The sequence below is a fragment of the Atractosteus spatula genome, chromosome 1, assembly GCF_055471065.1.
Source record: "Atractosteus spatula isolate fAtrSpa1 chromosome 1, fAtrSpa1.hap1, whole genome shotgun sequence".
Lineage (NCBI taxonomy): Eukaryota > Metazoa > Chordata > Actinopteri > Semionotiformes > Lepisosteidae > Atractosteus > Atractosteus spatula.
Genome location: NC_142706.1, coordinates 1,907,673 through 1,935,527, shown reverse-complemented (window position 1 = coordinate 1,935,527; position 27,855 = coordinate 1,907,673). Strand labels below are relative to the sequence as shown.

At 39.0% G+C, this 27,855-nt stretch overlaps 1 protein-coding gene across 1 annotated transcript in view; it reads right to left on the bottom strand.

Moving 5' to 3' along the window:
- tusc3 (tumor suppressor candidate 3) overlaps positions 1 to 26,435 on the bottom strand; it is a 76,956-nt gene extending 50,521 nt beyond the window's left edge. The window contains exon 1 of the mRNA XM_088932913.1: positions 26,314 to 26,435. Within this exon, the coding sequence (XP_088789039.1) occupies positions 26,314 to 26,415 (102 nt within the window). The 5' untranslated portion in view covers positions 26,416 to 26,435. The remainder of the gene's footprint in view (positions 1 to 26,313) is intronic.
- Between the last annotated feature and the right edge of the window lie 1,420 nt (positions 26,436 to 27,855).

Sequence of the window (27,855 nt, the reverse complement as noted above, 5' to 3'; positions counted from 1 at the left end):
ACCAGACTGGGCAGGTCTTCTGCCAACCTCTCATGCTGAGAAAACAAGCCATTTTCTGAACCAAAAAAAGACAGTAAACCTTTACAAATACTGCTTAAATCCTTTTTTTCTGTATGTCTGTGAATGAAAAGCAATTTAATACTATGCTTTACTTCTATGCTGTGGTCTTTCCTATTCATCCTAATAAAGTACAGGCAGAATATATTTTTGCAGCAATTCACTGGCAATAGATCTAGCAGGATGCCTGACTACCTGTGTACAGGGTTTAAAGAGTGCCAGAAAACAACTCTAAGGGAACAAGCCGCAAACAAATGAAGCGGTCAGATCTGCAAAATATGATGAAGTGCCGTCATTTTGTTCATTAATAGCACAGAATGTTGGACACAAAAATAACACCCTTTATAATGAAACACAAACACCTATGAACTTTCCCATTTACTTCAGCAGCTCCATCTAGCATATGCCTAATTGTCTGAGGTGTTTACACCTATTTTTCAATTTCTAGAATATATCTAGAATCTGTATTTCAGAAGGCCTCCTGTCACTGTATGTTATTGCAAAACAAATGCAGGAACATGCAGAAAGCAGTTTTAATAGGCTCACAGAGAGCAAGGTAAACCTCATTGTGCAGCAAAACCTTTCTGAGCAGTTTGTAGACTCATGTATTTAAAACTATATGCAGTAGTGACTTCTAATCTTGCAGTGCTTCATGCAGTATTAGGATCATTACATTGTCGGATGAATTTAATTTTTTAAGTATGGATCCTGACTGAATCTGTCCCTCTTTTCTGCTTTCATATTCTTTTAACAGTATCAGCTAGTTTCCCATCAAAGACAGATGGTGCTGTTACTGATCTTTTTCCAGACTTTAGTGCATCAAAGTAAGCGTGTGTGCAAATATTAAAAACATGATACGTACATACAGTAAAGGTTATCCATACAGAATATAGTCATGCATGCAGATTGCCTTTATCTTCCAATGAAAACAGGGAATTCACAGTTTTAAAACTGGTGCCAATCCATTTCCTTGTTTTATTTTAAGCCTTCATAGAACAATCTCAATGGGAATGTACCTGCACTGTATCCTTTGCTGGGAAGAAAAAAACATTGAATGGTACAATGGTCAAACGTGAGAAACGTGCTCTTTACAGTCGAGCCCAGGTTTAAGCTGTTTGGTTATAGCGTCTGTTTGTTCAAAGATGGGCTGGGAAACAGTGTTACAACAGCTACAATAAAACGTGCAGTTGACTGCCAGCAAACAGTATATACACAAGCAGATTGAGATCCACTGTGCCATTCTGTCAGCAGTTTGTCTCACGGGGTCTCATGGGGTAAGATTCATGTCTTAGCATGAGAGTGAGACCAAACAAACTGACAGTGTGATCTGAGGTGGACACAACTACTGTGTAACTGTCGTTTCTTATTATTCAGATGAGAATGTTTTCTACAATATTTTTCAAATTTCAATATCCACGGCTTTTATGAATACTGACAACACCAAATTGCTACAATTGCAAAATAATTTCATGTCAGTTGACACCATATACTTTATGCTAGGCCACAAATTACCTTATGAGTTCCAAACAAGATCCAAACTAAAAGGAAGAAAACTGAACATGTTACAGCCTATACAAGAAACTGAATCTACCACAAGCTGAAATAAATGGACTTCTTCACTGTCATTTAGGAAAGATGTATACGATATTTATTTAAAATCATACACAGTCAGTTGTTGTTTTCCATATTCTATTGTATTCACATCAGCAAAAATGTTGATAGAGGAACAAGTAAAGGTTTATTCCTGCTGACATGAGAAGAAAAGAAACACAACGTTTCGACTGTGGAGCCTTCTTCGAGCTCCCAAAGTAGAGCATAAGAGCAATAAGAAATTATGAGTGGGATATTTGATTCACAGATTATACACAGTTGCGACTAAGCAGTCAGTGTTTTCCTCAAATTGGACTCTGATATCCTTGTTCTAGACCAGACCAAATAACGCATCCTTCAGTGTTGTACAATTACAACTGAGAAAACGCATCAGTCTAAATATAACTCTGAAATATTATATATAAAATATTATATATAAAAGCCAGATTAACACACATAGATTAACACAATAGTGAACTCATTTGAATATGGTAATTTTTGTAATATAGTCATTTCATTTTATCTTTTAAAGTCTGTGATTTTATTCTTTCGGAAATGGTTAGAGCACTTGCATATTCTAAATTTAAAATAAATTCATAATTATAAAGCATATACATTTTGCATATAATGAAAACATGTCTTTATTTGTACTGTGCTATGCCCCTTCAGTAAGACATCATGTATAAGGACATTATGTAAACAAAATCATTATGAACATATCAATGACATGAACTATTTGTTGTGAATTATATATATGTCATGAAACTCAAATGCTTATGAAGATTTCATGGGTTTTCATGAAAAATGCATGAACAGATCCTGAAATGAAACTATTAATGTCTGATGATTTTAATCTTATGAATATTTGATGAATTATGCAAAAATGAAATTAATGAATTTCTCCCGAGGAGTTGATGGAAACCATTCTGAACTTTTAATTGAGGAGGGGACGGCGAGAGCTTTGCAGTACACCGGCATGGCAGTTAGTACTGCTGCTTCATAGCTCTCAAGTCCCGGGTTCGACTCCCACATAGGGGGCCATCTGCTGCTGTGGTTTCTGGCAACAGTTCTCAGACGTGTCGTCTAGGTTAAATGGCATCTCTACAGTAAACACGGGCCTCTGTGTGCGTGTATAAGAGCGAGCTTCTCGATAGCCTGCTGTCCCACACTGGAGCGTTTCCTGCCTTCTGCCCGTTACCTATAGGGAGAGGCTCCAGTTTTGAAGATGGAAGGATGGTGGAGGTCTTAAAGAAAAGATCCTGACACGCTCCCGGGGAATCAATATTAACTGGATGTTGCAAGCTGGATCACACCTCTCCTTTCTTCACATTCTCTGCATCTTTCTGCGAGAGGCATGCCTTACATAAGGAATACAAAACAGCCGGAATCCATAACAAAACATAAATCTTTCAGTTTATGTTGCTGCAGCCATGCTTATTATTTTAGTGAGGCACTAAAACAGCTGTGAGAAGCAGTCTACTGTAGGAAACAGGCAGAGGTTAATTCCACACTGAAAAGTAGAGAGAGGAAAAGCAACATTTCAGCTGTTGAGCTTCTTCAAGCGGACTGAAACTTACTTATTAATACGTGTTCAGTCAACGCACACTGGCACGGCTGCCCACTTGAACTCCTCCTGTAGGAAATGACTCTCAAGCCGACGAGCCAGAATGTTTCCGCTGGGAAAGCAAGCGGTATAGAAACTCCCCACATCACTGTTGACATAACACGCATGCGAACAGCGAGCGCAGTGCTACAGCTATTGAGGCGTCTCAGGATCTAGAGACGATGGTAAACATCTACCTTGTGTCCACATTTGCAATTGTCGGGGCTTCAAAGGGAGTAAGAACAGCGTGTGGAAGACAAGGTGTTTGCTGATCTGTAGGGGGTGTGGGACACGATGATCAAAAAGAATCATCTGCTTTACTGTGACTCTAATTAAGTTCTCGATAAACCACGAAGAGTCAACAACACAGTCAGAAACACCGGATAAAAAGACAGGCAGAGCCACAGGAGGAGACAGAAAGGGACAAAAAAGAGAGATGAACAACAAGGAGAGAGGAGAAAGCGTGAGCCAGGCGAGAGCACCTTGTTCAGATCAACCTTAAAGACCTGATTCGAGTTCACTATGTGAACCTTGTTAAGAGAGCTTGTCATTCTGGTGTTTAAGGACACTCAGATTTCCTTAATAAAGAATCCCTGCGTTCAACACATTATCCAATGGTTAGTGGATACATTTTTAGAGTACGGAGATAGGGTCCCAGTCACTTTAGATGGTCCGTACTTATAAGAATAGAGATTTAGGTCACATTCTGTTTATTTAGAAGGCAGGTTCATCGCTTGTAGGCATTATATACTGTAGAATGTCTTAGCAGTCTGGGTTTTTGTGGTTGCTCAGGACTAAGGTCTCTGTGTTTGTATTTGTTAATACTTTGAATTACTTTGTTATCTGTTTCTTAGTGAGTATTACCTTCGTTGTTAATAAATGTGTTTATCCCAGTTTAGCTGTAATTTATTACTCTTTCACCAAAGCTTTGCCAGAGAACAAAGAACACAAGTGCCTCTAACTATACCAACTGCTATACCAAAGATATTCCTCACATATCTTGACAATTTTGGGGTTACAATTTTTATTTTAAGTAATGATTATCCTGCTTGGTGTTTTGGTATTTTCTATTTTCTGTAATCCTCTATTTTCTTAACCCCCAATATTTGTAACAGTACTCTGCACAGCAAACAATGAAATGTGGGTGAACATATTAAGGTGACACAAGAAATTTCTAGATATATAAAGAAACAGATATATAAACAAAACACAAATGGACACACAATCTGTCACCCAGCTGTGCATGTTGGCACATCTGCAAAAAACCACACTAGAGTATAGAAATGGACACAAACACTCTAGGTCTAAGGAGCTGGGGTGACAGGAATATTTTAAGACATTCACATGTTTTTACAATATTATAATTGTTCTTTATGTAAGTACACTAGGACAGACATTTTACAATGTCTGCTTTAAAGAGTCCAAGCCAGACTTTTAACTTTGTTTTTAAAACCAAGAATAAGCCACAGTGACTAACAATAGGTCCTCTTTACGTTCAAGATACTGTCATTTTCACTTGCAAAACAAAAGGCAATTTCGGTTACTTTCAAACCATCATGCGACTTTCATGATCCTAACTCGCACATGGACTGCAACAAATTGCAAGATTTGTTTCTAGTTCTCTCTAATTGTTTTATTCTTAATTATATGTAGATGTTTCAGCTACGAGAGCAGCAGTATACGTCACAGCTGAAAACTCACGTTTGCTTTGGACTCTGCATAAATTTTGGATGAGCATGCATGCCTAAGATACGTAATGCCTCAGGTGAACATTTATGCATCAATTCCCAGCGAAACATTCTTGTCAGGGTTACTTTAGTTTTCTATTTCTGTATACAGTACCATGACAGTCCTTCTTATAAGAGAACAGAGCAGGTAAATGATGTGAGAAATGAAATGCAGATCCTTCACAAACACCCAAAAACAATTACTCTCAACACAATGCTCTGTTGTATCAGTTATACCTCCTTGCAGATACAATAAAACAAAAAGGACCAACAGAAAATATTAACTCAGTGCAATATTTTATTCTGTGTAGTAATAAGTTTAGTTTATATCTCTAAATCGTCTGCAATAAGGATAAATCAATGTACAATCTTTCTACTTATTGTACGAATTCTGACTTTAATACTGCCCACTAACAGATTAAACACTGTTCATTTCTACCTAATGAAGCAATGTGAAACACACTAATTATATGCAATAAACTAGGGCCTCCATTTGCAATTTAGCACACTAAGCGTTTTATTAAAAAGAACACTAGGAAGCTTTCATTAAAATGTAAATTTTCTATTGATCATTTAGAAAATTGAATCCTAATCATACACAGCAATAGCTTTAAGTATCAAACTCACCCTACTCTGAAAACACTAATGATTTTTTTTATATACCGGTTAATTCATGTGGTCATTTTTTTGCTCTGATTAGTAATTTAAAAGGGAAAATGATCTGAAAGGATTTGTAAGCAACTTCTATTGTATTGTACTAACTGGAAGTTACTTGGTATTATTCCTCCTTGACCCTGCAGAGGAAAACAAAGTCCAACAGAGGCACTACTAATTAACTCAAAAGTCAATGCACTGAGCCACAAGACGAAACACATTGCACTGTTAATGGTAAAAGACAGAAGGCTGCAGCCCCAGTCTTCCAGCACCACCATCTACCAGGTTTTCCTGGTCTCATCAAATCACCATAAACTTAAGAGGAGAATGGTTGAATAAATGTTAATCCACCCAGTTTAACCCCTTTCCTCAGGTCTTTTTGACAGATCCTTTTTACATTTCTGGCATTTTTAGAGAGAGCCCCAGCAGAAATCCTCAGACTTTCTAACCTTGAGGCCTAGTGGAACTGGTGACCTACTGAAACATGGGAAAAACTGTGAGCCCCTCTCTTGACAGAGGACTGAAAAAAAAAGTTAGATCTGTTTTTTTACACTGAAAAGCATTTGCATTATCTATGTGTTCTTAAACATTCTTAGCGCCAGCTAATTGAACTTAACGCAACAGAATTCTAATACAACTGGGTTGTGGAAAAAACCCAATAGACACACTACCGATCAGCCATTACCCATCACCACCACCTCTGCTCTCCTCCTCACTGAGAGCTGGTGTGTGGGGAGCGTACTGGTGCACTCTGGCTGCTGGCGTATCATCCAGGAGGGGGGACACCTTGGTGGTGGTGGAGGGGATCCCCAATACCTGTAAAGCGTGTAAGCGCGGAGTGTCCAGAAAAGCTCTATTTATTATTATTATTATTTTTATCAAAATTAAATGGCAGTGTCTGAAATAAGCACCAATGTCTCATACTCAAGAGTGTAAGAATGACCTATTGTTTCCTATTGCACAAAATATTCACTAGGAACCACAGATCAGAACTAAGATTTTGAGTAGGTCTGAGGCGTCCAATCCTGTCCTTTAAGGTTATCATGTTACACGTCTAAGAAGTATATATTAGAGGCGATCCAGACACTAAAAGGGGTTTTCTAGCTCACAAAGATGTTGTTTGACTTATAAAAGGATGTACATCAGTTTGTATCTTATAATTCTTTACATTAGTTCAACCAGAAAAATAGATCTTTAGCTCTCACGGATCACTAACCCAGAGAACGGTAACACGACAATGCCCACAGCAATGAGCTGACATATGACACACATGCTGATAGAATGACATTATGATCACCACATGGTCAGTCCAAACTGTGCTTCATAAATGCATCACGGATGTGTCACACGCTTGAGAGCAAAGGCTCTAGTCTTTGTGTTTTATTAATATAACGGGAGAAACACCCGAGTCCACAGACCTGAAAGATTCTTTGAAAGCAAACATTGAAGAATTAATCTGGAGCAGTCAGACATCTAGGATGTTAAGATATGTATATTTATGCACAAGACAAAAGGAAACCTGTGCATTCCAAACAAAACTTACAAACGTGTCTTTGCAAATGCATGTATTAATTTCTAAGACAGTGAACACAGTCAGAGTACAGTTCTCACTCAGGTTTAAATAAACTGACTACTGAAGGTACAGTACCTCGCAAATGGAAATTTTAAACTATGTCCCTTTCCAGGATGAAAAAGCAAGAATCAGCAAATGCTCTACTACCAAGATTACATCAAGCCTCTTGAAGAACTCTGGAAATGACTCAGAACAGCCTAAATCATTTTTGTCCGCCACCGTGCTGTCTCAATCTCACCTGAGGCTACCAATAGTATTCATGAGCCGACTGAAGTGTGCTTGTATAAACTGATTTCCTTTTAAAGCCCTACACCGAGGAAGAAAAAAATACAACTTGCAATCAGGGTGTGAGTTCAGTTCCCTGGAAACAAACAGCAGGGCCGAAGATGTTGCCTCAGAAGCGGTGTACACAGGCTCCACATTTTCACTATAGCTACAAATGTAGAAAAAACACAAACATTTCACTTCATTTCAAATCTGTCACTATGAATAACAGATTTTCCCATCGAAAATGGATTACACTTACTGTACTCCTCCACTAACTTAAGGCTATTATCTCTGCATAATCTAATATCCTTTTAATAGATCTTACATGAAATGTACTGTACGGTTTTCCTTTAATATTAAACCACAGAGGGAAATGAATCCACAGAAATCCTTTCTTGTTACAGTTTCAGAGACATGAAAGGCACAGTGAATCTCAGGTGTGCCCAGGACCAAGGTCAACAGAACAGTTTGTCCCTATTCTGAATCACCACGGTAATGATGCAGCCTGTGTCAATCCATATAAAAAAGCCAATCCAAGCAGCATGCGTAAGAGGAGGTGAGAAACAAATGGCAGACGAATGTGATAAAAGCTCCAATTACTCCCAACAAAGCCATCAAGACAGTCTAACGGACACCTGTGAAAACATTGCACAAGCACCATTAATAAATCTACATAACGCCATTATCGCCTCATTACTCTGAACAACCTGTGCTGATAAATGTCTGCTTGCCAGTCATGTACTTATCACCGTATTTATACATCTATATTTTTAGAATAATACCGCATATGGAACTGGAGTTTTTTTGGCATCATTCTGATTACCTGATCATTCAAGACAGTGAAATAGTGAAGCGACTTTGTCATAAGCACTCAATCAACCTCACTGGTGACAGAGTTAATGGGACACAGGTGATGATCCGATTTAACCTGCTGAGTGTCAAACCTGGTGAAAATCAACAAAGAAAAACATATGAAAAAAACAACTTCTCAAGGGGAACAACACTTTTGTGGTATCAGTGCACTGAGAGACCTGGTCGGAGGTCTCACTGGCAGTGTAGCCTAGTCAATGGCCATGATGAGTCATGGTTCTGTGATGAACAGAACATGAACAGCTCTCTGGAATTTAAATAATTGAACACTTATCTTTAAAACAACCAGACTGCTCCTCTTAAATCTGTAGTTAGTAGTTAAATGTGTTGTAGCCCTTCTGACTGTTTTGCTGCTAATAATGTTACAATGTGCCTTTATGAAAACCAGCAGCCATATCACATGCAGCTCACAACTGTAATGGCCCAGTATAGTGACGGGGACACTATACTGTAAAAAAGTCACTGTTCTGCGGATGAGATGTAAAATCGAGGTCCTGACTCTCTGTGGACATTAAAAATCCCAGGGGGTTTATCGAAAAGAGTAGGGGTGTAACCCCGGTGCCCTGGCTAAATTTCCTCCTGGCCTTTACCAGTCATGGCCTCCTTATAACCCCCATCTCTGAACTGGCTCCATCACTCTACTCTCCTCCCCACTGAGAGCTGGTGTGTGGGGAGCGTACTGGCGCACTGTGGCTGCTGTCACATCATCCAGGTGTGGCTGCACACTGGTGGTGGTGGAGGGGATCTCCATTACCTGTAAAGCGCTTTGAGTGGAGAGTCCAAAAAAGCGCTACATACGTGGAAGGAATTAAATTAATTATTACACCTCTCCTGCTTTGGGCTCAAAAGTAATTGTACTCAGCAGAATATTTCATCACATTTTATGCTACAAGGTTGGCTATCTGAAATAACTCTATAACAAAGAACAGTTCAATTGCTTTTCCAAGAAAGGAAAAAAGCTGTTGCAAAGGTGGAAAGGGCAAATTCTGAGACGGCACGAACACAAAACCAGAAAAAGTAAATGAAAACTACTAGTTCTGTTAAAAACACAGCGGGCAGCCTTCAAACTTAGGCTCCAGAACTTCTCTCCAGAAAGAAATCAAACACTACGCTTCGTTTTAGAAGCGTTTCAAAAACTCCCTCACGCGAAATTATTATTGTTGAGAAAAAAGCACAATGGGATACACACCAGATTATGTGGGATTTACATTTGCTCAGTTGATTGCGTTCTGAGAATGCAATTAAATGTAAGCTGCCAGGTGTTATGATGGAGCTTTCAGTTTATCACTAGTCAGGCAAGCCTATTGTATAAAGCTTCTAACCCTGATTAAGATGCACGCACAAATTTATATGACAAACTCAAGTAGACGTAGAAGTGTTTCAACCACGACACCATCACTCTCTGAAAATGAAAGATCAAAGTCCAATTAAGTACGTCTGATTTCATGTAAAATGTAAAACGCAGACGCGGCGATATACTGGGAAAGCTCACCCTGTTAATAAACCTCTTTCGATTGAATGAATGTCTGCGGGATTGCTACGCTGTGTCTGGAATGTCATTACCTGGTTTCATATTTTTTCAGTGCCAGAAACAACAGCAGGGGAATCACCTGGCTATGTCATGTCCAAATACTTGACTGTGAAACCTATCCAATAGGATATCTTTCTAGTCCAGAACTGTGGGACTTAAAAATCGTAAGAGACTTCCTTTTTTAATTTTAAACAAATCCTAAATTCATTCCTAAAATGCATCAAGCTGTCACTGGTAAGAATTACCTTAAAAAATATGATCATTTTTAGTGTGCTGGTCTGGAAGGCACTTTAAATGGTCCTTTATGTGACATCAGTCACATCACACAACAGCACACCCTGCTGTTTTTGTGTTGCTAATGTAACAGGAGTGACCCAAACTGGCCTGCAAGAATATTTAAAAATGACTGGCTTTAGAGTTCCTAGCAGTTGGACATTTACAACTGACTGGAGTTGACTTGATCTCACAACAACAAATCCATCTTTCTGAGATCATTTTCAGACAGGATGACCAAGAACGAATGAGAAAGACACACATCTTAATCTCTTAGGCTAATACTCAGCACTCAAAATCAGTAATATAAGAAGGTAAAGTTTGTCGAAAACAATAAAATCACTGAATGACTTTCAAGTGGAAAGCTACACCTTGCTCAACAGATGAAATGTTGCGTCTCTTCATTCTGTTTTTCAGCATAAAGTTAACCATAACTCCATAACTTGCTCCTCTGTATGAAATAACTGCACCACACAGCATTGCTGAACATACGAGGTCGCTGCATAATAACCCTACACTTCAAGATCTCTCTGTCCTGCCACACTGCCAATCAGCGAGAAGGACATGCACTTGTACTGATGTACTCTGACACATCACGCTCACTGAGCATCCTTCAGTTCCTTACAACAGCCCAGAAAGATCGAGGCTCCAAATAGAAGCAAGCAGACAGTTTAGTCACTGTAACTAACATTTTAAAGATGATTAATACGGAAAGACAAATACTGAGACACACACAAGAAAAATGAAGCTCTCAAATTCAATATGAAACCATGTTAGCCACAATCTTTAATTCCTTTCATGCTAGTTGAAACCTCTGTATTAATCTGAGTTGAGTCCTGAGAATATTCTGTGAGCCAATCTCTCAGACATCAGATGTAATATTTAATGTGTTTGTTCCATTTTCTATAGTAATTAGTGTTTGAATCATCTCTCAGACGTAACTAATATTTTACGTTATGTTTTTTAACAACTCCGATAAGAAAAAGGAAGGCATCAGTCTGAAATCTGAAAAAAAAAACTATTTTGAACCGTGTATTATGGGAAGAAAATTCAGATCTGATAATGATGCAGTAACCTGTGGCCTGAATGAGCACTTGCAATATGTTTTTTTTTTTATTTGTAAGGTTATACTACCTGTGGTTACTGCACTTACTTATGGATGGTTAAACGTTTTGATATTCAGAGACAGTACAATATGATAACTCGATCACCATGTTCCTTTTATTACAAACAACAGTTGCCCATTGCTAAATATATCACTTTCTTTCACAAACACAGAATTATTACCCTTCTCGGGGAAATCTACAGAACTATGGTGAATTTATTTGAGGTCCTTTGCTCCTCATGTCAAAAGAACTCTAATTCACAGCAGCTGAAAATCTTTAGAAAGTAAGGCGCTCTGACAAGAACGCTCTAAAAAATGTCTCAGATCTGCTGCACTGCAATTAAAAACCAAACGGAGTCTGCACACATGAGCAATAAAAAAGCAATTTGCCATGTAATGTCTTTTTCACTCCACACATGCATTTTGAATACAAAAAAGTATATCGGCTTGCTTTAGGCTACTGATGGCTCTCCATAGCACACAAAGAAGACATGACTCAAGTTTGCATACACATTCTCATTTTTGTATTTTTCAAATGATTGTTTTTATAGGCTCTTCTGGACACCGCTTTGTCATGGGTGCCTAAAAAGGCACGTTTACGACTGTGTTTGATATTGCTGCTACAACTGGTATTGTTGCTGTTGTTGGGAAGCTGCATCTGAAACAGTCCATACATTCTAATTCACTGTATTCCTCTTGAGTAAAAACTCAAAGAATCCCAAAAGCTTTACGTGCACGAGGGCGACTCCTTCATCCACCTCCGAGCGCACAGCACTGCTGCAGTGGAGCAAAGACCGGGGCTCTGGACCTGGGACAGGGGGGGCTGGGGGTTCAAACCCCAGGTGGGACAGTGCTTTTGCCCCCTTGAGCAAGAGACTCCAGTCCACACTACTACAGGGAAGGCACTGATGCAAAACATGGGGCTTCATCTCATCATTAAAAGTGGGGTGTTTTTTCCCCTCGACTGACTTACCTCGTACAATAAAAGACTGAATACATACATTCAGTCCCTCCAGCCGGGGTTCTACGCAGCAGCTCGGGTGAGAAACTGCTTGACTGCTCTAACCCGGAGGGGGGTCTGATAAAGAGACTGGCGTTCATTGCGAAGCGCGTCCCGGGATCTTGAATGAGCAAAGAGCCGGGAGCTCCTGTGAGGGACACCCCTGCCCACAGCAGGGGCTCCCCTACTCGCGCCTGTCGGTCTCCTCACTCTCCCCATGCAGGATAGGGCTGCTATAAGCCCGGCGTATGAGCGGGGCACAGGGCGTCTCCACCATCGCCCATCTCCACCCAACACAAAGAATATCTCCAGAAGTGATGGATTTCATCAGGTGCCTTTTGTTTTGCTTTTTGTTAGTCATTGCCAAGGTCCCTACCTAAGGACCACAGCATTTGCATGTATTATAAAGAACCATCAACAACACAGGTAGTAAACACCACCAGATCTGAAAAAGGGGAGGAAAAATGAAGCACAAGGGAATAATACTGTATCTTTCTGGGGGGAGTGGGGTTCAGTAACCACCCAGATCATTTTCAATAATTCAACAAACAGCTCAGGTTCAACAGAGAACAGGGTGAAAACCAGAGTGGGATTGATCTGTTCTGCAGACAAAAAACCTTTTCAACATGTTCTCTCACAATCCAGCTGCACCCTTGTCAATTTCTGCTTTTCCTGTGGGTTTTCAGCTGAAGGAAGTGCAGGACTACAACTCATTACATGAAAACTATACAGCAATATTATCAACTAGGTCACACAGAAAAGCTCAGTGTGGAGCTCAGTGTTGTAAGAACCAAGACAATTTTGTGTTGTTTTTATTGATCTTTACATCAAACCCAATGTTTACTTCCACAATGAAGGCTAGAACTGAATGTAGTACGCTCGTCTTCCAAGAATCTACTCTCATAATCTTATGCAAATCACAGCATCTATTTAATCTATATTTAGTCACAATAAACTCAGATATCTTATGTAATAGTTAGCCTTTACATTAACTGGATGGGTTAACAGAGGAATTAACAATTGAGCATGAGAATATGGAATGAAATAATGTCTGCTTTGACATTGATGATGAGATAATTAACTCTGATTAAAGCAATGCAGACCCTTCAAATGTACTGATTTATACCTTATACAAATTACTTTTTCAAAGAAGCCTGTGCATCAATAATGCAAATCTAATTAAGCAATCAGAACTTACCTTCACATCCATGAATTACATTATTATCTCGTAAAAAACTCTTAAGGACAGCATTTACTGTAGGTTTTCATATTGTAAGACTAAAGAAAATCTTTCAGTACACAGCATACAAGAAAAAAAGGAAAAGATCCATTTAATAAAGGCACTTCAGGATGTATATCTGCATTCACGTCTGGCATCGGATCCAGGGAGCACTATGAGCTCATGTGGTTATATGAATGGTCGATGAATTGATGGAGAATTTTTACTTTATCAGCATGAAACAATTTCTTCTCATACCATTAAAACATATCAAGTGGCAAGTGGACACCGGGTGATCACAAGTCTCCATTTGCGAGAAATGGAACTCAGATGCAATCGCAAGGCACATAAATAAAAACAAAAGAGCATGAGTAAGGTTACAATGGTTTAAGTCTTACCTCACTGATCGCTGTCACTTTGTCTCTCTCAATGGGTACAGGTCTGAAATTGGTCTTGTCAAGTCTGGTGTCCCCCAGGGCTCAATACTGGGCCCCTTGCTCTTCAGCATTTACATGTTCCCACTTGTTCAGGTTTTAAGATCACATGGCCTCTGCTCTCATTTTTACGCTGACGATACTCAAATATACATCCATACCAAACCCGACACTGATGTGGCTGTCTCTATTCTATCTAATTGCATCTCTGACATAAAAATTTGGATGACTCAAAACTTCCTTCATCTTAACTGCGACAAGACTGAAGTCATGCTTATTGGTACCCCCCATCAACTTCGTAAAGCCAGTCCTGTAACCCTGTCTGTAGATGGCTCTGTACCTGAGCTTCAATCAAAATTGAAAAACCTTGGGGTTATATTCGATTCTGGCTTAACATTTGACCCACATGTGCAGCATATTGTCAAAACATCTTTTTTTCACCTTAGAAATATCGCAAGACTACGCCCTATGCTATCATTAACTGTGGCTGAAAAGCCGATCAACATATTTCTATTCTCTCGAATTGACTACTGCAATGCTCTACTCGCTGGGGTATCTAAATCTACTCTGAACAAACTGCAGTATGTCCAAAATTCAGCAGCCAGAATCCTGACCAGGTCTAGTGCAAGTGTTCACATTACTCCTATCCTGGAGTCCTTGCACTGGCTTCCGGTCAAATTCCGCGTAGACTTTAAAATCCTCATGCTCACCTTTAAGGCTCTACATGGCTTGGCACCTCAATACCTGTCTGAACTATTATCGCCCTACTCCCCACCTCGCAACCTCCGCTCTTCAAATTCTGCCCTCCTTACTGTCCCCCAAGCCCGTCTACACTCTGTGGGTGACAGGGCCTTCTCCTGTTATGCCCCCAAGCTCTGGAACTCTTTGCCCAAGGATATCAGAGAGTCACCTTCTCTAAACTCTTTCAAATCCAGACTCAAAACCTTATGCTTCAGAAAAGCCTTTACTGAACTGGTTCCATTCTTCACCCCTCTGCTCTTCTTAGTACCACCATCCACGGTCTCTACTATATATTGTAATTGTGTCTTATCTTGTGTATTCTTCTTATTTATTGTTGTATTCTTCTTATTTATTGTTATTGTCATCCTGTAAAGTGCTTTGAGAAGCCACCTTTAAAGGCGCTATATAAAATAAAGTTTATTATTATTATTATTATTATTATTATTATTATTATTATTACAGTCGAGAGGAGCCACTCAGCCTATGTGGCCCATTTGGGAGTTAGTATTTAATGGATCCAAGGATTTCATCCAACCATTTTGTGAAAGAAACCAGCTTCAACAAGATGACTGGGCACCTTGTTCCACTCTTTACTCTTTGGGTAAAGAAGTGCCTCCTGTTCTTAACTTTAAAACTTATTTTCCACCTGTGCCCCTTGTGGTTCGTGTTTCACTGTTTTTTTTGGAAGAAGCCCACTGGCGGGGGTGCACACTGTCAGTGCCTGTGAGGCTTCTGAATACTTTTAAGTCTTTTCTGTTCAAAACTAAAAACAAACTCGGTTCCTTCAGCCTGCAAGTGTGGGATGGTTCCTTGCGGTCAGGAGCAACAAGAGCCGGTCGCTCTTCTCTGAAACAATTCCAGAGCAGCGATGTCTCTTCTTTAATGCTCTGACCAAAACTGTACACAATAATTATACAGTAGATGATGCCTTACCAGTTTGTTAGACAATTATACAATTTTAACATAACTGGATTAAATCCTGTGCTTTTACCGATGTATCCCTGTGTTTTGTTCACCTTTTTATCACTTCCGTTCATTGTCTAGAAGGTGTAGATGTGTCAACCTCACAAACAACATATGTACAACAACAACAACATAAAAACCTAAGCCTTTTCCATGAGCAGCCTCTCCCAGCTCCCATTTAGTATTTATAACTTGTGTTTTCACTACCTCCATGCAATACCCTGCACTTGTCTACATTAAACATCATTCATGTTAAAAGCAAGGCCCACCTTTTCATTTGGAGACCATTTAACTAGTGACTAAGTGACTATTACTGTACACAGTTGTGCTGTACACCCACCCCCTCACTGAAAATTTCTTCAGAATCTCTGCCTGTGTCACAAAGAAGCTGTTACTGTAGGGAATTCCATTCCAGTCTCTTCACAAATTAACATAACAAATACATATTATTAAAGAAACGTGAACAAGAGGTTTAACCTTTTTCCAGCCACACTGAGCTGTGTTTGCTTATGAAACCGCTCCATTTAACAGTAGAAACACCAAAATCAAAACCGTCCCATCATTAGATGGGATAATTAAAGCGAAAATGAACTATTTGCTTTTTATATTCTGTGCTGCATTGAGTCAAAGGTTTTCTCGTTGCCTCTGAAATTATGCCAAAACTAATTTAATCCATTAACTAGCTAATGAAGAGTGTGTTTTTCCCGCAAATCCCTGTAATCGAAAGTGAAGTTATTACTTTCAGGCAATGTCAAATAAATATCTCCGGAATAACAAAATAGTGTGACAGGATAAAAGAAACAGGTTATATAACACCATTCTGTCAAAGACAGTTCACTTCATTGGGAAATCTTCATGGAGTGCCATTGGCAGAATTACTCACTGCATAACTGATCGTTCTGCTCCAGCTGTGTCCACATGGCTAAACATACAATAATGTCTCATACTCAAAAATCTATCAAAATGTTATTACAAATCATTGCTACAGTTATTACTTATTACAAATTCAACCATGCTTCAGAAGAAAAAAAGCAAACACATTTGTTTTATTTATGAATATGAAAGAATACTAACACCTTTTTCAAGCTTCCTAAAACTAAAAGTACTGTTTGCTTTCTGTACAAACAATGCTCTCTTGTATTATTTTAGATTATTGTTATACTGTATATCTCGACGCCATCAAAACGGACACTGGCTTAGGTATAGAACAGCTGAAAGGGAAAGTCCAAGACCGGAAAGCGTGGCGAGAGATGGCCTATAGAATCGCCGAGAGTCGGATCCGACTGACCGGATAACATCATCATCATACTGTATATCATAATACAGTATAGCATGTAGCATATAGTATTGAGTATATGCAGTACTGCACATCAAACATGCTTTTTTTAAATCTTATTCTTGCCTGTTATGAAAAGCTGTGCATCTTAAGACTAACTAAAAATCAGTGTGCAATTATAACTTACTGTATGCTCACTGAATATTTTAAAGAGCATTATGGAAAATTCTTAATTTAAAAAAGAACAACAAACCTGCTATTCGCGAACCTACAAAATCCAGACATACTTTATTATATTTATGCATTACTGGATGCATCACGTAGTCTGTACCTGTTTTCTTCCATCAGATCGACATATGCTCATTTTTAAGTGCCAAGCAAGTCTTTGTATATCCTACAACATAATAGAATCCCATTTCTGGTCAGTGAACCCATTGCATTTATCAGACAACATCTTGCAGAACCTTTTACACCGTGCTAAATCCATACTGTCAACACAAGGTGAACAATGAGTCTGCAGCTCTTCCAAGATAGCCCTCTCAAGGAACTGAGCAGTTACTTAATTAATCAGAAGGCACGTATTACTTTTGGAGAAAAATCTTAAAAGGGGAAATGTGACAGCTGTCAGACAGAATGCGCCTGTCCCGAGAGGGAACAGCTGTGTGATCCCAGCCCTGCCATGTGCTCTGTCATCCACTGGGCACAACAGGTGGATGAAGAACAAGTGTCTCTTCCCCATTGGCAAAACCTGGGAGATCACAGAATGTGTTTGCACAGACTCAGCACAGCATGCTTAAGGACATACAAGTGATGAAAGCATGGAGCACCCTTATAAGTACTGTGTAGAAATGCACTGCATGTTTAACGCCTGATTTGCCCTAGATGTCAATAAGGTAGTAGTATTTCCTTGGATCTGTGTAGTAGCGCTCATCCCAGGGGATCTCAAATCACTTCATTACACACATAGGAGGGAACTCCTGTTCAGAGGTAACACTTCTGGTTTTACCATGCCACTGGTGATACTCTGGTTTTGTTTTCTTCACTACACGACCAATAATTTTTGGATGCATTTGCAACCTTTGTATGGCTCAAATATAGAGCGACAGTATGAGTGGAAGAGACAACACCTCTTGCTTTAGAAAGTGTTGTTGCTAGCAATCGCTGTGTGACGTGCCGCAGTGAGAACAGACATGTTTTCGTTTCACGGCTCTCAATCGTGCAATGCTTCCAAGCAGCTGCTCTCAGAGAGGTCAAAATTATTTCGGCAGCAGCTGGATAACTCTGGATTTTTTCTTTGTTGAAAATAAAACTCCACCTTTCTTCAAGCACACCCCTTCTTTAGCTCCTACAGTACAGTACCTCACTAATTCAAAGATGACAACCCCAGCCTTTCACAAGACCACTGGAAAGTTTAGATGCCGCTGAGACAGCCCTGAGCTAGTCATGCTGCTTTTTCAAAGACAGCTCTTTATTCCTTCCTCTGACCAGGTGAGGTGGAGTGGAAAACTGCGTCAACCTGGGTGCCTGATTAAGCACGAACTTCCCAAACAGTCAGTCTGTCTTCTCCTCCAGCTGTTTCTTTTCCCTTTCCGACCCAATCCCTTTTGTTCTTTCCTTCAGTGGTGCACACACGTGATATTTTCTCTCCCCTGCTGACAGCCCTGTATGTCCGGTTATGCACAGCGTTTGGCTTTCTTAACATTCCCCCCCCAAACAATACTGTTCCTTGACAAGAGTAATTAGAGGTAGTACACACGATCGCTATTCTTTATCACCTTCCTTGGAAATGAAGAATAAATGTAACAGAATGAGAAGCTAATTGGTCCTTCAATCTGCGAGCTGATCACTCCCAGCCTCAGGGTTGCACTGCCAGCTGAGGTGCTGTAACTGTACTGCACTCAAAGCCCAGCGTAGGAGCCTACCGTTCCTGGAGAGCATCGAAGTAAAACCTTCTACAGTTACAGGTTCTTTTATAAATGATAATGGACGATTTAGCTACAATCGCCATTCTGGCCGCCATTTAGGAAACGGATTAGGCCCGAAATTCCCCAAACACATTTAACATATTTAATATTAACACATTTTGAACACCTCAATTTGGCAGTTTAACCAAGAGTTGCTTTGTTTCAGAAACAGCAATGTCATACCGAAGAATATTCTCAAATAGTACTTTGTTCATCGTCACATCTAGTAATAATAGGGTACAAATAACCTTTCTGTGTTCGGAACTGTAGGCCCCAATATTCATGGACATTTCTTGGAAAGAGTAGGGTGTTATCCCGGTGTCCTGGCCTTCTTATAATCCCCATCTCTGAACTGGCTTCATCACTCTGCTCTCCTCCCCACTGAGAGCTGGTGTGTGGGGAGAGTACTGGTGCATCATCCAGGTGTGGCTGCACACTGGTGCTGGTGGAGGGGATCCCCATTACCTGTAAGGCGCTTTGAGGGGAGTGTCCAGAAAAGCACTATAAGATCACTTCATTAGCCCAACGGAGTAGGATTCCTCTGCCTGCTGCGGGATTTGAACCGGGAACCTTTCAGCCACAGACACAGATCCTGAGCCACAGTGCCACCACTCTGCCCATATCCTATACTATTATAGGATTACTATTTTGTATTTCTATCAAGCATACATTCCGTAGGTTATTGTCTTCCAAAAAATAAACTTGCAAAATTATGAGGAGAAAATCTCAATCTTGTTTTTTATTCCATTAGACCATAACTCCAAACAGTGTAGACAATGTATGCAGTAAACCAGCACTCGAACTGATCTAAATTCAGGAATTTCAGAAACAGGAGAGCCGTAGAAGGAAGTGCTCTCTATCTTATTAAATTGGACAGTGAGAAATCTATTACCCACACAGTTCAGGACTCTGCAATGCATGTGTGACAGATGGTATATATCCTACAAGTTTAATAAAATCCCAAGGGGGCCCTAAGTTTATCTAAAGCAAGATCAGTTTAGCAGTAAAAGTTATGTGGTATACTGCAGGCCACCGCACCGCATATAAAAATAATAAGCAATAAATGAGAGCCTGGAAAAAATCGTAATTATCGTCCAGTAACAAATTCATGCTTTCAAACAAATGCAGCTGTTTTGATATTTTGAATAATCGGTTTACAGGAAGGGTAATTTAAATTGTACTCTTTCGTGGTACAGGAACTGAAAACAGCTTTAAAGACTTTGAAAACACCATTATATCTTAGTTCTACCTTATGTCTCATTAGGATTAATGAAAGGAGGGGGGGGGGCTTTTCAACCAAAGTGGCAAACCAGCTACAGTTAGCATAAAGAGATCATTAACATGCAAATATCTGGCTGAAAAGGAGCAAAGAAATACTTGCTTCATAAAAGCACGTACTGGTGAACAGGAATGCATTATGGAGGAGACTGAAGGAATCGCTGCCTTCACACCACAGCTGCACTAAGAGCATGGCCTTGTGTTGACAAGGCTGTCAGTGCTGCCCTTCCCTGATGCTGCTCCCTCAGGACTGTGGAGCAGTCTCCCAGCTCACATCTGATCTTCAAGTCAGTGAGCGCTTTCACATCCTCCCTTCACACTTTTGCTTAAAATATATATATATAATTATTTTTTTTTGCTTGCAATTTGTTTTACCGTAGAGTGCCTTGAGATGATGTGTTAAATAACAATTAATCCACAATCACAGTTTTAATTAAAGTAATTTCTTCAGATTGTCAAATCAGCTATTTTACCAGATGCCATCTTCAGATGATTGATGTTTATTAGAGCAGTATTTATACTTAGCTGAGCATTTTTTCTTTCCTATTTTAATTACATTTGTCCACCTGTATGAATTTGTTAATTACACCCTGCATCCAAAAAGATCTCAGGAGCTGCACACACAGGAGGGGACCAATGCCATCCAACACTGCAGTACAGCCCCACTTAGGAGACACACAGCAGCCATTCTGCACCAGGAGGTACATTAGAGGAGTGCAGGTCTCCCCGATAATTTAAATATTGGGGCCACTTAATTATGGCCAGATTGATAAGTGGAACCTTTTCATCGTTATGAAGGCCAGAGTGTTTGATTGCAGGGCCAGAACAGCGGAACAGATGACCGGGATTCACACCGCCACTCTTCCAAACAGTACCAGGAGGATCTTTAAAGATCCTTGTAGGATCTTTAAGGACCTCAGGGTGAAAGCGTATAGATCACAGAAACGCGGATCTGGAAGGAATAGCATCACAAGCAGGTTTACAAACACCAGTTTCTTAGTTAGCTGCTGAGATGCGACTTGACCAGGCCAGAAGGTGGAAACTTCAACATACCACATAACGTAATTATTTTCTTAATCAAAACCCTGTGCCTGTGTTATTTTCAATCTCGATGAAAAAGTAGAGTTTTATAAGTCACATTGGGTGGTAGAGCACACATTTCTATTTTCTGCTCTGTACACATCTTTACTTTCATGGAAATATTTGCACAATAACGCAGATGGATTCCTAAAACACATTGATTTTGCAAGCTGAAGTCAAGATCAAAGTGGTAAAAAAACAGGCAGGTTACAGTCATTTTTGGCAAAAGAGAAAGATTTCACTATCTGCAAGCAATTTTGTCTCCTTTGAACAAATACTTTTAAGCAGACTTTTCATGCATTACATTTTGTCTGAAACGCCCCCAACACAATGTACCATCATAAAGCAATCAAATACAACCTCAGAGAAGAACTCGATGGCGACAAGTCACCTTCATGTTAATTAGCAGGAAGAACTTAACAATGCCAGTTTCTAAATGAAACAAACAGCTACTTCATTTTAAGAACTCATATAATTCATAAGGATAAGTCTTATACTAAATAAAAATATTATAAAGAAAGGATGTATATTTAATGACCTAGTGAATGTGAGCAATGTGTTCACAACTCTTGTTTTTCTTCATCAGGAACAGAACTATAATGCTGATATAATGTGTAGATTAACTAGATGTAAAAAAATAAGGGGTGATAATTCTATAATTAAAAACCTTATATGAGACCAAATCCTTTAGAAACTACAATCACAACAGCTTACCTGAACTAAAAAAAAATCATTAATGATTACAGCTAACGTGTCAGAGCAAGAAAAATGCACATCAGCTCACATCCCATGAGTTAATGGCACACTTCAACCTATTCATGGTTTTACGTTTTGATATTACACGTCACCTGAAACAGTGATGAGCACAGAGAAGTACAGCAAATGCTTTAAGGTGAATGTGATTGGTCAAAGGCTACTTGTGCATAATAACAGATCCAGACCCCAGATTACAAAACTATTTCAATCTGTTTGCTTGTCTAACAAGACAAAACAGACATTTGGGGGGTGTGTAGTATACTGCTGTAAATGAGGGAGAAAATTCCCAACAAATTAAATGCTAAGACTTATCACTCCATATAAAGTTTTAATTTACTTTACTGGTTAAAAAAATGGGTTTGCAAGCTTCTGCAGGTTGGATGAGAATAGCTAAAGACAAGATGTAAGCTCTCTAAATAAGAGTTCCACGAGTCTATCATCTGACACATTAAAACGGCAAAAAAAGCAGAAATTCAGAAAACTGTTGACCTTTGACCCTTTTTTTTTTACTTTACCATTATAAAAAGCATTAATCAAGAGAAAAGGAAAGCATAAAAAAAATCTCTTCTCGTTTACCTCCTAATTACCGCTTTCTGTTTGCTGTATAAAAACTTTATAGATTTAGACAGAACCAGGGCTGAAACTATTAAACATTAGAACAGCTTGCAAATGCTTTAACAGAGACTTTCAGGTAAAAGGGAGAAAATTCTCTCTTTTTACTGTTCACACAGGAAAGAGAAGCACCTTTAATAAAGCAGTAAAGCCTATCAGCTTTGGCAACCCACAGACACTGAAAATCTTAAGGTCTCATAATCTGGTTATATTTCATCAGCAGCATTTTAGACCATCACTGCATCACTGTTTTTGTAAGAATATTTCTCTAACAAAACTATACAGTACAGGTGAAAATAAAGCTTGACAGCTCACTAGAATCTTCAACCTTATAATTCTTTTAAACACTCCTGAGTTTTTTTTTGGACCATACAGATGAAAAGATTGCATTCATCAATTTCTGAACTAAATTAATTGCTTTTATACAAGGAACTGCACTGCAAGTAATACAAATCCCATTTACAGAAAACAAAGAAGCTCAGATCAGAACAATCTGTCTATAATTCCATTTTGCAGACACCAAAGAAGCTTTTAGTCTTTTTTCTGTCACAGGCGGACCACTGGTGAAAACTGAACAAGCCTCAAGGTCAGATGACTTCATCATACAGTCATCTCCACTCAAACATGCATTTTAAACCTGAAATCTAAGATGTCAGTACGCCTTACCAAAGCTACACTTACCTGCTATTACTGAGGGAAAACTACTGAACTGGAAATAATAAAATTCCCCTACAGAACAAAGGTGTACATTACAATGAATAATGTCCAAGACAAGCAGACATGTTAATCCTGATGTTTGGTGCCTTTCTGAAACAACAAAACATGATGAAAATTCCCTAGGGATCAACACATTAATTAACCCCTTTAAACGTTCTCAAAGGTGTAGCAGCACAACATTAATTAGGGATATCGAAGTAGGAAATATTAATTATTGTACATTTATATAGCAATAGTATGTAATCAATTGAAGTATACCAGCGACAATATCTTCACATATTATGTTCTTAAATTTGTGTCTGCTGCACCAAAATAAAACCACTTGCCACTCACTCAAACCACAATCACACGTCTCTGAAACTAGCAGAAGGGGCGAGTGTTGCTGATTAAAAAAGTAAAACTTCGTAACAGAGACAAGATAACTGATTAGAAATCCTTCTTTTGAATAAACGACAAGCTGCATCTAAAAGCTTCCTAGTAAATTACTGGAACTTTTTTTATACAAATCATGTACACAACTGTCTTGACTTTTTAAAAAGCCTAGAATTAAAGGTGCCTAAATTATTTTTTCCCACCATGAAAAGCACTTTACTCCATTGCTGACACCTCCCTTCATGGAAAACAGCAAAAACATTCTAATGCAAAGAGACTGTCTCTCATCCTGCAGGTCCCAGGACTCCCAGGGCTCTCCGGTTATGAGTATTGGGAACTCACAAAGGTGATGGCAACCAAGGAGAAGCAAAATTTAAAGTGCTGCTTCACTGCTTTATCACATTTCAATTCAATATCCTGCCCCTCCACTTCCCCGCAGAGACTTGGGGCTTCTACAGAGGTCACTAAAAGATTATATTTTCTTGGAAGCAGATATTGAACTGTCCTTTCAGTCCCTGATGTTCAGTAAAGAGTTGTTTTTTTTTTACTTTGTGTCCTAATTTACATACCTCAAGACACAAAGAACATGGTGTGGAAAGAGTGGGTTGTTGGATTTTTTTTCCCATTGGAAAAGTGAACTCAGGCAGCCCTCTGCCTATGACAAAGTGCATTCTAAAAGACAAACCAAAGTTTATATGCTTAGGCATACATGGCTTCACTGAGCAGACAAACCAAAAAAAATATCTCTTGACAAGGAGAAACTGTGCTACTAAGAATGCCAAATGGAACAAAAATACTGTATCAAATGATATCAGATGAATGCTATTTGCCCTTCAAGTTATTTTTTATTGGTATAACGCCTTTCACATGTTATTTCTACTTATTTCAGAAAGAATATTGCGACTTGAGTCTTGAGAACTGAGTAAAAAGCTGTTGAAAGTGTAAGGAAACAGACCTGCCGCAAATAATTTCCATTAAGGTTCATCACTCCCTCTGCAAGACCCCCACTGCTTCAGTGGAAAGCATAATAATAAATGTATTGCCTTCTCTCAATTGCTGCTTACCATACTACACGTGGAAAAGCTCTAAATTAAAACATAAATCATGGAGGTGTTTTCAAGACAGTATTTAACTGTCAGACGGAATATATCAGGTGTCTGAACACTGAGCCTGCTCTCAGCATGGAGAACTCTGTAGCAGAGATGAGAAGATGGAGCGGGTGAAAGTAGTGCAATAGGCCGCCATGTTCCATATGGAAATAACTCGGACTGTCAAGCATCGCTCGAAGCATGTGGATGAACCTGTTAAAATGCACAACATTCCAAGATAAAAATCCCTTCCTTCTCCCTTATCTTCCCAGTCCCCTTGTTTTCAGAATCAGTCACAGATAAATAGAAAAGGCACCTTCTGACGATCTGAAATACTGTAACGTCTGTGCATTTTAAAATCCCTAACTTGTGATATGGGCTATGGCGTATTAGGCTTTTATGGATAAAACTATGCAATTATAATAATAATAAACTTTACTTTATCTAGCGCCTTTAAAGGTGGCTTCTCAAAGCGCTTTACAGAATGACAACAATAAAAAATACACAAGATATGCACCCTATTCCGTTTTCTTTATCACATTAAACGGCAACTGCACACATTACCTGTGGATGTTAAGATGAATATAATAGCCATAATTTATGTTTACATTTGTATATGTTTTTTTTTAAAAAGGATGGATTATTTTATCCTATTTGCCTTCTTAAAAAAAATGAACGTTCAACGTACGTACAGTAAATGTATCATTGTCTTTTGTTTTGTCCTTGCAATTGTCATTCAGCTGACACCAAAGGCTGTAGAATACACCAGCCTTCAGGTTTGACCACAATGCAAGAGGACACAAATTTGGAAACATCAGGACCTTTGCTATAAGGATAAGAGCATAAAAAAGCACAGTGCTTCATGGAAAGCGTTCTCTAATGAAATGGTTAATAAGGAGCATTTTACATACAGCACAACCACGAATATCCTTGAAAAACGACCAACTTCAAACTCCAGTACACCAGCAAAATGTTGACAAAAGCTGCCAACACCTAAGACTGCGTTAGTCAGCATCACTGTGAGATTCTTCATTTCTCTTTCCCTTTGCACACACAGGAATTATGATTTTTATTTCAATGCAAACTAGGAAAGCGTCCATATTTACAGTAAGTTAACCCACAAGGTCTAGCAGTTAGCAAATGAATATTTTATCAGCAATGATGGGCCTCAGGCTTTGGTTATGCTTAGAGATTAATATTTTTTTTTTGCCACCCAAAGATTTAATGCAATGCTTTAAACAGGGCTTTGTTTTGTAATAAAGCTCGTGGATTTATCTTCAGTTTTTCCGAACACAACTGCTGTGTGAAGATACAGCACACGCTTACAAAATGCAGTACTTGTGTCACCAAGATTTCAACACGGAGGTTTAAAAATGAAACAGAAGCGAACAATTTTGTGGAAGAACAGTGGACATATTAATGGCGATAAAGGAGTGAAATAAAATAAAACACCGTCATTGCATATCACTCAGCATCAGTATCACAATGAATAAGGGTGGTGCTATTTGCTATTCCCTTTTATTATTTTTAAAACATACGGAAATACAAAACATCTGTCTGTACCTCTTTCTTCTTCTGTCCTCCTCCTAAATGAACACATAGTATCAAGAAAAAGAGGCATGTTATTAGCAGGTGAACACAACATCCTTGCTTTGCAGACGCCATGTTTAAAGATGCTCATGTACACACATCCCTTGATCCTGACTGGCTACAGTATCGTCCAATAAGTTGCGTCTGTTGGAGAATTGTGGGTATTGTAGTTTATAAAGGTCAGCTAAATTGAGCCATCCTTTGGTTGCATGTCAGGACATCTATATTGGATGAAGCGGTTAGAAAATGGATGGATGTCAAGGCATATACTGTATAATTATCAGAATTACTGTATGTACTGGGGGCATGCATTCCTTTTGATGGGAACAAATTTAACAAAGTATCGGCAAATACTGCAGTTCCTGAGAAAATGACTTTTATATATAATTGTATGAATTCATATACTGTATGTCGAATATACTGTACATATACTACAGTATAGAAGAAGAGAGAAAATTCAACGTTTTGGCTGTGAAGCCTTCCCAGCCGAAATGTTGTGTTTTCTCTATTCTCTTTTCAGCATGGAATAAACCTGTTACTTGTTCCTTTACAGACTACGCATGCTGACGCAGCTCCCCACCTGAACTACTACAGTATATATACATATTACACTATATACCTATACTGTATGTACCACTAGTTCAGAAATTCTGGTGTGAAGGTTAATTATGGGAAGATATGACAATAGTTATATCACAGACAGAGTATAGGGAACTCTGCCCAAAGAACATTTTAGACAGGTTACATGTCCCGTTTACTTGTACTGTATATCGAAGAGCAATAGAAGATTCCACTACTCAAATAAATGTCCATATTTTAAACAAGATCTTTTGTTTTGGGCTGGGATTTCACATTTATTGTAATACTGAACTAACTTTTTTATTAAACAAATTTATTTTCCTTATAATTTGTCTCCCTTAGTAAGCACACAGTCAGTTTAGCTGCTGAACATCTCTGGAAATTCCCAGTTTAACAGCAGATTCAGACACCTGACTATAAATATCAATGAGTGAAGACCTGAAAACAATGGTAATTGCTATTAATTGGTAGATTAACTGGTAATTAGCAAGGTAATAAAGCAAAAAAGGCTCAAATGAGAAACAGAACCTAGAAAATGAACAGCAGGAGATTATGAGAAAGTGTCACATATTGCTGATCAAGCCTGAACTTTTGAGGTTCGTGTGTAGAATTTATGCCCATAGAACAGCAAACAGTGAATGTTTGTTCAGAAGTTTATCAAGCTTGAGGTGGTATAATGGACTGAGGCTGGTTTGGGAATATTGCTCTTGGAAATCTTAATAATTGAAAGAACACTGACGAATGACAAGCATCTTCATCATTTATTTGAAACAGCATATGTTCATACAGGGGGGTATTTTCCTAGACCAATTCAAGAGAGGCACCTTGTTCAAGGGTACAACACCAGGGTGGCACAACTGGGACTTGAACCCCCAACCCTCCAGTTACAAGCATAGTCTGACTCGGACCCTGACCCCTGCTCACAGGGCTGCTTAA